The following is a 12,380-nucleotide window of genomic DNA, read 5'->3' as shown; positions in this document are numbered from 1 at the left end:
GGCAAGAGTTATAGAAATTGCAAGAAAAAAAACACATTATGTCCTAGATATGAGGTTTCTTGAAGTCATAAAAAACCTTTAAATTTCATTAAAAACACAATAATTTTAGTAAATACCAATTTGTACAACAAATATAATCTTAGTCTAGCGAAGAGGCCATACTCTGCCAAAGCTATTCCAACGTGTATTCTCAAATGATGCAAATGAATCTTGCGAGTCATTCATTTGCTGCATCACTAACACTGATACCTGGCTGTCTGATTCTAACGATACAAACAAACCCCCAATGGATCCCAACTCCGGAAACTCATTCCAATCATCCAATCCAACCAAAAGTCTTGAATCCTTGTCGTGCCATCTCCCGACTAGGATCAGGTCGAAACAACTTTCCATGCTTCTGATAACACCAGTAAGGCCCACACTATCCTTCACCGATATTTCTTGATATTCACAATAACTATTCTTGGTGCAGTCGTCTCTGTAAGCATTTATCATATCCAAATCTCGCCGCATTTCCATAGAATACGTTCCCTCCAAGTCATGATCCAAGAATCGGACCACATTCAGGCGTATGTTAGGATGCTTAGCCATTCGGCATCCGTATGCCAATGCTTCCCGATCATCCTCTCCACCGAGAAAGATCACACCGACTCGCCACACGTCCCTGTGAGAAAGCATGGATCCAGTACAGGTCATTGCACCATGGTCGATCAAGATACCAACTGTGCAAGGCGAGTTCCTGCTGATATTGGTGTTCACTGCCCTTATAGCGTTGGATTCTGCTTCAGGTATGTGGATCACTGGATGCTTATGAAACAAGACGATGACCAAAGAAACCTTCTTCTCCGCTGCTAAGGAACATACATCATCATGCATTGATGCATGAGGCGAGATGGAAGTAAAAGGGTAAACTGTGGTGTTGCCTCTGTGCTCGTGCTCGAAAAATCTTAGAGCGTTGATGATATGCTCTGATTCATTGGTGTGGGATGGAATCCCGTTTCTTGGATTATGATCCACAAGTAGGGGAGCGCTTCTGCCGCCTAGCTCGATGAGGTGGACGACGTAGAAGCAAATCGGTGCGCTGGGATTCGGGTAGGAGGCTTCAAAGAGATTGATCAGACAAGGAGTATGCTCCTGATAGTGAATACAAGCAAGAATTCTCAGCTCTGATGTAGGTTTTATGTGCTGTATGGTCATGCGCTCTTGAGTAGTGTATCTCTTTAAGGGCTTGTATGAGAATTTGACAATGGGAGCAAGTATTCCTGTGAAGACAAGTATTGATATAACCATGACGCTGTATATTTGTGTATCTATCAGCTGCAACCAAAAAAAATTAAATATAGACACATATATGTATATATGTATGTCACCATTTATTGATGATCCACTAAAACTGGGAAATTTTAACAGTATCTCACCGAACTCAAGAAAATGAACAAAATAGAGAAAAAATAAAAAGCAAATCACCTCAGTGGATAGTGCTCTTCCCAAGATCAATACCTCTATGATCCCTTGGTTGCATAATATGAGACCAAGATAGAGTGCATCATTGATGGGCATCTTACAATATAAAGAAGGCACCATCACACCAGCCACTTTCCAAATCAATGAACAAAAAGCCAAGAATTGTATGACAACAAAGTTCCTCATTGAAATCGCAGAGAAATCAATCCTTGAACCAGTCACCACAAAGTAAATAGGCAACATAATATAGGACACAAACAGTTCAAGCCTATTCAATAAAGCGGATCCCAAAGGTGGCCCATCTGGTACAACAACGCCTAAGATCATTGGCCCGAACAAGAAATGTTGCCCCATAATCTCACCAAAAAGTGCAGATGCCAGTACAAAGATGAAGATCACGCAGGCATGGCTTTCTTTGAGTGATCTCGGGTTGTTTGTACGACGAATGATCCAAAGAATCGTGGGCCGGAAGATGAAGAAAGCGAAGAACAGCATGGCTCCAAAAAATAACAGCATTAAAAGGAATGTTTTCGCCTTCTTGATATGTAAACTTTGTTTCCCTGTCAAGACCATTACGGCCCATAACCAGCTACAGATGCCACTCATCATGGATGAGGATATGGCCAGCCGGCCTAGTTCCGAGTTCATGAGCTTTAGATCGGCTAGCAGGCATATGATTACATGGGAAGAACTCAAGGCCTGAAACGAGGTAATCCATTGAATCGATCTGTGGAGGGTCGGTTCTAGTGGTACGGTATGTGTTAGGATTTGGCCAATTACGAAGTTGAAGAGAAGTGGAACGGAGAAGGCAGATATGCCTATTGCTACTGCTTTTTTCCCACATTTCCGGATGAGATTTACATCGGTTTTTACACCGATGATGAATAGGAACAACAGTACACCGAAAAAAGCGAACGTGTCGACAGTATAGAAGCTGGAAATCGGAAAAAATCGGTCTCTGAACTCCGGCTCACCTCCAAGAAATGAGGGTCCCAATATTATTCCTGCCTTGATCATATAAGAACAACAAAATTAGCTAAAAGTTATGCAAGTTTTGAATTTTTTTTCCTTTTTATTCAAAGAGGGAATTGGTTGCAGCTTACAAGTACTTGGGATATGAAAGCACTTTGGCCAAGGGGTGTCAAAAAATGCTGCATGATGGCTGCCATAAGAGCCGAAAGGGAGAGCTGCGACAGGAGCACCGGAGTGTCGAATAAAAACGGGCTGTCGCCGAAAAACATCCCTCTATATCTCTGGTTGTGCCGAACTGCACACATGGTATTGTCCATTTGAGCAGCATTCATTCTTGCCTTGATTGATCCTTTTTTTTCTTTTTTCCCTTTTTATTTTAAAGCTCGAATCGATGTATCTTCAGAAAATAAAGTGAAGAGGGAAGAAACTAAGATTGCATGTATTGGATGAGGGAGGAAAATGATGAGAAGCGGAGAGGACTTTGCTCAATTGCTGTATTTTCAGCCGCATGTTACCGTAAAACAGTTAAGTTAGTTAATCACAAACATGACGTCACTGTGACTCATTAGGCTGCGTTTGGATTGGACAACGCATTGGATAATTTGGAATCATATATTATTTTTTAAATATGCCCATCCAAACGCTAGAATGAATTTAAAAAATCAAGTATAATGAATCTCAATGGAAAGTGGGTAGTTTTTGTTTTGTTTTTATTACAAGTCACTAGTTAAATGTGTGTACCACGTATAAATGGTTCGTATATTGGAAACACAAATTATTTATCTCAATTTGCACAAACGATGTTCTTCTGGATTCTTAGATTTTTCGAACTTTCAATCAATATGAAAGATACCATATCTGCTATATCTCACATCTTGCTTCCAAGATACAAAGAATTATCATGTTAATTTTATGACAATCTTAAAGAATTTCATGGTAAAAAAGTTAATATTTAAATCACAAGATATTAGGTGCAACTAAAGTACCAAATATTCTATAGCTAGTTATAGTTCAATCAATGAAACCGCCCTCGACAGAATGCCAAGAGACACAAAGCTAAAAGGACATATTTCGTGCTTTCCTTTTATCAGGCTTACATCTCCACGAGTGGATAGTAGATTTCAAGGCAACATAACAAGAGATGGGTGAGCGTGGTTGTACAACTTCGACGTTCTTCAATGACAGAAGATTGCAACCTATAATCATTAGCTCTGGAAGTATACTCAAGCCAATGAATGTAGATAATGTACCTACAATTTCCGAAACGTGGAGCTCTCTACCCTATTTTCTCCAAGGGGACAGTCTTGGTTTTGAATTCAGTTTCAAGTGCAAAAATGTTTGATTAAGTACTCAAATTTCAGACTGCAAGGCATCCGGCAGAGCCAATAGCGAGCTACCTCCATTCATAGCCAGAATTGTTGTCAACATCTCCTTCGCTGTACATCTCATCTTCAGGTAACTGATCTGCATCGTCTGACCAGTAATCAGGCCCAGAATTATCATCCTCGTTTGATGCTTGCCTTTCACTCTCCAGACTCTGTGACCGACTCCCAGAAGTTCTGCTCTCATCCTCTGATTCCTCATCAGAAGACCTGCTTGTCACTTCATCATCACCAACATCATCCTCCTCGGATGCATCTTCGTCTGGGTAATCATTCAAGGGATTGTTTTCCGCTGACATTAACAATAAAAAGCAACTTCATTGGTGTGCATGGATGTGAGTGGGCACGTAAATGCTTTTCAAATATGTTATATCAGATATGTTATATATGGGTGTGTGAGAAAAGAGAGAGAGATGATACCATTAGAATCATCAGTTTCATAATCTGAATTATCTGGACCATCATAGTAGTCGTCGTCATCGTCAACTTGAACCCTAAACCAGAACAATTTATGCTATACAAAGTAAAATCCCAAAAGCAGATGCTAAATCAAGGACACCATCAAATAGACAAATAAAAACTCACAAAGGGTATTGAATTGTAGAATCAGCGTACACATTGCCATCATTCGTAACAGCGTAGAAATCATATACATAATCATCTGAAGATCCTGCAAAACACAGTTCGTGGACACAAACCTCAAGAGATGAAAACCATATGATTGCAGATGCCCCTATAACATGCCAAGCACCACAAAGGATCCTATCATAACTCTTAATAATGAATCTAAATAAACATCTCATTATGTTCAATAATATTTAGTGATGAAGCACCACCCACCATCAACAGGGTCGAGCATGATTTATAAACCAAACACCTCATACAACGTTAAAAAAAGGAAAAATGATGGTTGTAGACCTTGTATGGACACGTAATCCTGAATATCAGTTTCTATCTCTGAGGCAGCAGTCGGCAAGACTTCTCTAAGGAGAGGTAAATATTCAGCCATCATCTCATGGTTCCCCAAATTTGTATCCCTAATTTGAAGCTTAAGGATCTCAGCATCAACACTTGGCCTAACTTCATGCAGTTCACAAACAATACAACATGAAAAAGGACTTACATCTGTTTCACCTTCATCTCCTGCTCATTAACATCAATCTTGACAATATCATAAAGGCGGCACATTTCATGTTCCTGGGAATCTTGCTTTCCTTTTCTACTTCTCCATATTTGCTCATACCGTGCATTTCTTGATAAAACCTGAAGGTGTGAAAAATATAGGATAAAATAAGCTCTTGCAAAAATTACCTTTATGTAGTTACTAATTGCATTTTAAACATATCATTGAGAAAAATGATTTCAAGACTGGATGATTATCGGCCATATCAATGCCAAAACATTTAATTTGCCTTTAAATAGAGTGGTTTAAAATGTCAAAATTAAGTAGTCTTTGATAAAAGGAAACTTACCATACTCCATAAAACAAAGCAAGAATCATTACAAACAGAAGAATTGGAATGAGTGAGACACACAAGCATAAAATTAAAAAGCAGCCTATTGAGAAAAAAAGAAAAGAAAGAGAACAATTTTAGTAGCTCATCTCACCAGTTAATTTTTTTTTTTAAAAAAAGGAATCTAAAGTACTCTAATTTCATAAACAAGGGATGAAATTTTGTTCCTCTAGTTGCTTTTACATATCTATGTCAGTTCTTTTTTATTAGATAATAAGTTGGTAACCGGTTTTAAACATAGAAAATCTTTTAAAAAATCACACATGTGAACCAACAACAGATAATAAAATTTTATGCTGTGAGCAGATAATATGGTAACAAACTAATGTAATTTACCTCTTGACTTCTCTTTGCTTTGACCAGTAACTCATCTTGTTTCTGAAAAATTACACAGCAATTGATAAGGTTAGAGGCTGTCATGGGCCTACAACAAGACAGAAAGTTCAAGCTCAATGAATTATTCTACAATCATATTTATTTAGAAACATGGTTTGTTGTTTTCTTATCTTCTTTTGAATAAAAGGATCATTCTACAGATAGGTTGATATTTTATTTATGCTAGGATTTGAGTTTATCTTCAGTTAATATGTAAAATTACCTTGATCTTTTAGTAGTTGATATGGGGAAGGATTCATTGCATGGAAATTAATGGTTAAACAGAAATTTTCTTAAAAGCCTAGTGCCAAAAGATCGTAAGTTTCTCTTTAACGAGCCTCAAACTATCTACGAGATCGTGAGGTTCTCTCCCAAAACAAGCCTCAATTTTCATCATAATTCCATCAACCCCCTATTGTGATCCACAACTTCGGATCTTAACAGAGGCCAGTATTCTAAAAAACGGTAGGCCGGCAGCCACCAACCACCTACCGCCTAGGTGCTTAGACGGTCGCCTAGGCATTTTTCTTTTATCTAATTTTTCTTGTTTATCTTCGCATATTCAAACTCAAAATCAATGACATATTCTTCCAATTTAAAAGATACAAATTGATTAAAAAATGTCAAAAAAATTATATATATTATATTAGGGAGCTTCTAAAAATCGAGACGATGAACGACAGTGTACAAATTAAGTTATGCAAATATCACAATCAAAAGCCAAAACACAAGCTTTTCCTGGAGGTCAGAGAAGCCACTAGTCTTCTAGGTCATGACAAAAACCATGTACAAGATATCCCAAAAATTTAACTAAAAAGAATTAGAGTGCAAGAAACCTAGAACTCATTGTTGTTCAATGACAGTAAAAAATATTGGCCATTGAGGTTCATGGTCATATGGTGAGTATCACGTTAAGAGTTCTACTGGGCACTGGCACACCCCAAGTAGGTGTAGCATGTTGATTAAAGAATAAGGTATGAAATTATTTGTGAAAATATATAAAAATATACTTGCCAGAGACAATTTGACAATGTGCAAGGTCAAAGTAAAACTGATTTTGTGCACATGAGACACGAGAGAGAGCGCTCACATTAACAGTCTTTATCTTGCGCCTCCTCTCTTCATTCTCTCCTCCATGTTCCCATGCATCAGATGAATTAGGCTGTCAAAAAATAGGTAGATAAGACAGCTCATGAATCATGATAACAATCACTCAAAAAACCATAATATCATTATGCAACCAGTATGATTACCACATGATATCATTGTCTGAATTGTGGGGAAAAAACATGAACATGAAAAAGGATGACAACAATTTTTTTTGATAAATCTTAACACCCACAAACTGATCACATGTTGATAGTACTCCAACATATTATTTTGTTTAACACTGACCACAAAAGATCGCAGCACGTCAATGGTGTTCTCCGAGCTAGTTACAGTCTCTACATGGTGAACAAGAATCTTTGTGGTCTTTAATTCCTCTCCTGTATCACATCACCCACATGCATCAAAGAAGGCAGTCATGTTCATTAGATGCTAAGATTAAATGAAAACAAAGCATCATCCATAACAAAATGTGTCTACAATCATTAAATAATATGAAGAACTATCCGAACAATGAAATGTAGTCGAAGAATCTTCGTAAAAGAACTAAAATAATGAAAAATCAAGTTGGAGAGAAAACAAATCCCAAAATAACCACCCTCCGCAAGAACAAGACAGGTATTACTTCTGAATGTATTGATCACAATGACATAAGAGGATCCATATAGCCGACCACACTTACTAATATAAAAACATTGTCATATGGGTCATAAAAATTGAACATGTGTCCTTTCTTCCATGTTTGACTTTCCTATCCAATTATTGGATTATTTTCAAAATGTCTAACTTGTTTTTGTTTCCTCTATCTCATAAATATGTGGCATGCCCCATGCCAAGGATATATATGATTGTTGCATCACGATAAGGACTACATTCAACAAGTTGACCACCTATACAAACACAATCACCATATTGCGGCCTCACAAATAAATGGAATTGGTTAATTCTGATTTCACCACACTAGGCAGTCGGCTCCAAGTTTATTAGAAATGTTAAAAGATAAATTAATATAACATTAGCAAACTACAAAAAGTACTGACACGCGTGTCTTCTTCATTTGCCGCTTATTTGCTTGTTTACTTCTACTTGGAGTTGGAAAAGAGATTTCAGTCGAGCAAAATTTGTCTTTCCTCTACTATCTTTTTGTGCTTAGCCCAAAATATGGTCATCAACAGTCAACCATCAAAATGATAATAACCTCGTGATAGTTAAATTTAGAACGAAAACGAAGAAACATAACAAACATAAAGAAAATTGCCACAACCTTTAACGCGTAATCAAATCAAACATGGCACAAAAATGCTTTAAAGAACGCAAATACATTCCAAAACTAGAAGCATATTTTACCTCTAGTCGAAGAAGATTCGGATACCGATAGTTTTTCAAAGTCCAGCAACGCTCGCTTTAAAGGCCTCTCGTTGATTTCCAGCCCTATAAGGAGGGGGGGAAAAGATAGTAAATCACAAGACCCCAAGCTTCGAATTAAAAACCCATTTGAGGAACGCAAAAGAACAAACCAATCACTCACAAAAAGCATCGACTCGGTGCTGAAAAGCTTTTCGTTTAACCCTAACGATGACAGGCTTGTCGTTCTTCAGAACAAGTGAAGAGCTTTCCGCTACCGCAGCCATTGTCGGTGGAATCAATCGATTTCAGGGATTGGGACTACGCTTTAATCCTAGGCTTCTTTTTATTCAGTCGGCCACAGATTTACCTAAATTTAATATAATATAATTAACTAAATATTTCATATAGTTGGTGACATTGGAGCCCAATATCGTCAGGTTCTTGGAGTTTCTAAAGAATCCTCAATGATCGACCTGATATTTGAATCGATGATTCTGGTCTAAGTTAAGTATCGACTCTCATGTCATCTTCTTTCTTTTCTTTTTTCGTGTTTCGGCTTTTATAAATTTGTTTTATACGTGAAATTTAAACTAAGATTGATTAGAATGATCAAGTGATACCGATCGATGGATCATATCGATCGATATTAAAGAGATGCACAGAAAGATTGTTGTGAGAACCCCTACTCTTGACTAAAATAAATCAATAAACGATCAAGATAAAGTAAAGTTAACATAAAAAACAAGTAAAAAAAATTAATTCTGGATCTACAGAACTTTCGATATAACTTCCAAATAAGTAAGACATCTCAAAAATTTCACAAACAACAAGCGGATGGCAACGGGTCGAGGTTGGGGCGAGTTTGACCAAACATGGGTCCCGCCCCCCGGCTTCCTTTAGAACCGTCCCGCCATGCGAACCCGACGGATCCAATCTGGGTAAGACTCGTTGAGCCGTCCAAAATATATAATTTTATATTATTCAATTAAAAAAATTAACAATTAACAAATTTATGTTTCCTAATTTCATGATTAAAAAAAATTATCACACGTTAAAATATATCGACTTGTATTCAATAGATAACCAAAAAAATTGTAATTATATATTTTAATATTAAATATATAATAATAAAATAAAATAATTTCAATCTAAAAATGTTATAAACTAAAATTATAGATAATGTCTTATTAATTCTTTAGTCTAAAAAAATATAATTATATTATTAATAATATACATACATATATATTTTATATTTTAGATATATGGCATATTTTGGTTGGGCGAGTTTGACAAAACCTAAGATCCATCCAAACCCGCTTATATACCCGCTACATCAGGTCTAAACCTACCATCTTTCGGGCGGGTTTAATACAGTGACGGGTTTAAGCCTGATCAATTGTCATCCCTACAACAATATATATTCGAAAATAGAATCATATCCAACAACACACCTACAATCAGTGTTCTAAAAAGCCCGCTTAAGCTTGAAGCTCGACAAAAACGTCCGCTTCGGAGAAAAACGAAAAAAAGCAGTTAAAATATAGTTTGACCGAATAAAGTATAATTAAAGTGTTTAATTAAGTGTTCTTAAGCACAATTAATCGCATCTATTTGTTTTTAAATTTTTTTGTTTTGAAGGTATATATTTTTATTTTAAAATAATAAATTAAGTTTATAATTTCGATGTTTATTTTTAATTTTAATTATGATTAAGTATGTCTGATAATAATTTGACAAATATTTAGCATTTTTTAATGTGGTCTGGTCTAGTTGCAAAAACAAATAAAGATTGTAATTTTGAGATTTTTATACTTTTATAAATATGAGAATTAATGCATCAAACTTAAATTTATCATATTTATGAATATTAATTAATAAATAAACATTAATATCCGTAAAAAAATAACATTTCATTAAATAACATTATGTTAAAATAAAACAAAATATGAATAATTACTGAAATTCAACGTGGTTATATGATGCTTTAAGAATTTATCATAAGAATTATATATGTTAATGCATGATAGCTTAAAAAACATAATATAAGCATATTAGTTAACATAAGAATAATATGCAATGAAACATGGAATTGAAAATCAGTGACATGAGATGAAAAATACGTAAATGTTCAAAGCTCAATTCACTGCCATGATCATGCATAGATTACCATAATCGTCGATATTTAATATAGATGATGTTGATATCAATTCATTGGGTTTACAATTTTTTTCGATTAATGATGATGTGGCCTCACTGACATATATTTTCTTTCAAAGAATGTGGTCTCACTACCACATACTCATATATATTTTATCAAATAGCATATGAAGTTCATCATTGAACATAAAGTCATTATACATAATAAAATAGTGACAAATAATAGATAATACATTTTCTTTTGGCAGACATTAGATCTTTAGTCACCTTCTTTAGGATTTAGGAATATAGCCAGTTTTAAATCTTTTGTAGATATTCTTTAAGAAATTTTAATAAATTCATAAGATCCTTAAAAAACATTCAACCAAAAGGGCATTAAATTCATATTTCTCAAAAATATTCTTAAGTGTTAGATCTTATATAAATATTCTTCATGTATATCAACAAATATTTGATACTTTGATCAATATTTCTTTATAAATATTGATATACTTTGATATAGATCTATCATTCAATAATATTTATAGATCTTGGATCTGATATTAGATCTCAATCACGAATCTCTTTAGATTCTCAATATTTAATCTTATATCATATTTTAAATTATAAATTTCTCTCAATATAAAATCATGTTGTGCTACTTTAGAGCCATCAACATCATGATATTTCATGGACACCAATATATGAATAATTATAATCGTGCTGCTTCTAGAACCCTGACAAATATCTGATAAAATCGAGTCTTGACAACACGTTGTGCTATTCCAATAGCATCACGAGAACGAGAAATATGTTCATCGTCAGCTGTTTAGAACATCGTACCGATAACGTGTTATAAATCATAAAAGAAAAAGAGACGAGCAGAGAGAATTCATAAAGAAACAATAATGGAAATCCTAAACATGACATCAAGGTACTACTTCAAATTGATGCCAGTAAGTCTCTGATCAGCATTAATTTGCTAACGAGAAACTTGTGCCGTTTTGCCCTTCAAAGCTTTTGCAAAGACATCCAGCTATTCGAAAATCAGCAGCCAGAGGAGGAAGAGTGATAACACTGTGAGTAAAGGCCTCCCTAAGACTAGAATATTTCCAACATCATTTGTTCATGTTTATCATCCTGCAACTCTTTGTCAAAGTGTTCAACGATCCTATTGGTGGTCAAATTATTTAGATCTTCAGACATTTTTTGTGTATAGAATAAAATTGTTGGAAAGCATAGTGACATGTAAAAATACTTAGAGATAATTGTTGCTATTGAATATTGATGGAGAAAATTGATGTAGAGAAGAATTATTGAAATTGATGGAAAAAATTGAAACATAAGAAGGTGTATTTTATAGATGAAAAATAGAGAGAGATATCCTTTGAAAAGGTTCATATTTATTAAAAAAAATTATTTAAGTTTAAAAAAAGAACCAGTTTCTAGAGAAAAAAAACCCACCCCGGCAGTAGGGGGTGAAGTTTTTAGTTCCCAGTAGAGAATTCGGTTAAATCGAATTAACCGACCGAATCGACATAATTCAGTAATTCAATTCAGTTAATTTGGTAATTATGTTTTGAAATTTTAAAATTAGTTAATTCAGTTTGGTTCTGTTCTGTTTTGTTTTGTGCGGTTCGGTTTCGGTTTCGGTTTTAGTAAAAAAAGATCGATGAACCGAATTATTAAATAAATAATTTTTATATATTAAATTTTAAATATAATTTATAATATTTTTGTAACATTTTTATATTTAATACTGTACATAATTATTTTTAGTTTATATGAATAAATTGTAAATTATATTATGATTAAAATAGGTTCGGTATTTTGACCGATTTTTTTCCTCTTCAGCTAATTCGATTTTAGTGAGAAATCGGTTCGATTCATTTCTGTTCTGTTCGGTTAATCTCCAACAATTCGAGTAAACTGGTTTTCGATGAAAGGAATGCCGAGCCCTAGTTCCCATTATAGATGTTCTAAGTAATAATATAGTATTCCCACCTCCCAAAAAACGCTTCTCAATGAATTGAAACGCATCCCAATATAATTTATTTATTTTTTAAAATGTTAAATAACAAAT

General features: G+C 34.7%; 2 protein-coding genes across 4 annotated transcripts; both read right to left on the bottom strand.

Moving 5' to 3' along the window:
* Window positions 1-78: 78 nt before the first annotated feature.
* LOC140834006 (cation/H(+) antiporter 15-like) lies at window positions 79-2,941 on the bottom strand. The gene is made up of 3 exons (XM_073198575.1): window positions 2,568-2,941; window positions 1,468-2,472; window positions 79-1,317 (listed from the first exon to the last, which is right to left on the bottom strand). Exons 1-3 carry the CDS (start codon window positions 2,766-2,768, stop codon window positions 145-147), a joined length of 2,379 nt encoding a protein of 792 aa, XP_073054676.1. The 5' UTR covers window positions 2,769-2,941; the 3' UTR covers window positions 79-144.
* Window positions 2,942-3,373: 432 nt separating this feature from the next.
* Window positions 3,374-8,560, bottom strand: LOC140834005 (RNA-directed DNA methylation 4). 3 transcript variants are annotated; one of them, XM_073198574.1, is made up of 10 exons: window positions 8,343-8,560; window positions 8,162-8,245; window positions 7,103-7,194; window positions 6,798-6,869; window positions 5,669-5,710; window positions 4,942-5,081; window positions 4,737-4,855; window positions 4,404-4,479; window positions 4,239-4,312; window positions 3,374-4,110 (listed from the first exon to the last, which is right to left on the bottom strand). In XM_073198574.1, the coding sequence occupies exons 1-10, from the start codon at window positions 8,443-8,445 to the stop codon at window positions 3,830-3,832; spliced, it is 1,083 nt and encodes a 360-aa protein (XP_073054675.1). In that variant the 5' UTR covers window positions 8,446-8,560; the 3' UTR covers window positions 3,374-3,829. The 3 variants fall into 3 exon arrangements, with proteins under 3 accessions (XP_073054675.1, XP_073054674.1, XP_073054673.1); XM_073198573.1 differs by having other exon boundaries at window positions 4,404-4,488; window positions 7,103-7,191; window positions 8,343-8,559; XM_073198572.1 differs by having other exon boundaries at window positions 4,404-4,488; window positions 8,343-8,558.
* Between the last annotated feature and the right edge of the window lie 3,820 nt (window positions 8,561-12,380).

This window comes from Primulina eburnea, chromosome 6 (genome assembly GCF_022965805.1).
Source record: "Primulina eburnea isolate SZY01 chromosome 6, ASM2296580v1, whole genome shotgun sequence".
In the NCBI taxonomy this organism is placed as follows: Eukaryota; Viridiplantae; Streptophyta; class Magnoliopsida; order Lamiales; family Gesneriaceae; genus Primulina; species Primulina eburnea.
This window is presented reverse-complemented; position numbering and strand designations above follow the sequence as displayed.

What these genes read in the sequence shown, in the direction of transcription:
- LOC140834006 (XM_073198575.1), bottom strand. Translation starts at nt 2,768, where the DNA reads ATGAATGCTGCTCAAATGGACAATACCATGTGTGCAGTTCGGCACAAC. An exon ending in CTTTCATATCCCAAGTACTT is followed by an intron (nt 2,473 to 2,567) that starts GTAAGCTGCAAC and finishes TATATGATCAAG; the next exon opens with GCAGGAATAATATTGGGACC. An exon ending in GAAGAGCACTATCCACTGAG is followed by an intron (nt 1,318 to 1,467) that starts GTGATTTGCTTT and finishes TTTTGGTTGCAG; the next exon opens with CTGATAGATACACAAATATA.
- LOC140834005 (XM_073198572.1), bottom strand. Translation starts at nt 8,445, where the DNA reads ATGGCTGCGGTAGCGGAAAGCTCTTCACTTGTTCTGAAGAACGACAAG. An exon ending in GCAAGATAAAGACTGTTAAT is followed by an intron (nt 5,711 to 6,797) that starts GTGAGCGCTCTC and finishes GTAATTTTTCAG; the next exon opens with AAACAAGATGAGTTACTGGT. An exon ending in GAGATGAAGGTGAAACAGAT is followed by an intron (nt 4,856 to 4,941) that starts GTAAGTCCTTTT and finishes GCTTCAAATTAG; the next exon opens with GGATACAAATTTGGGGAACC.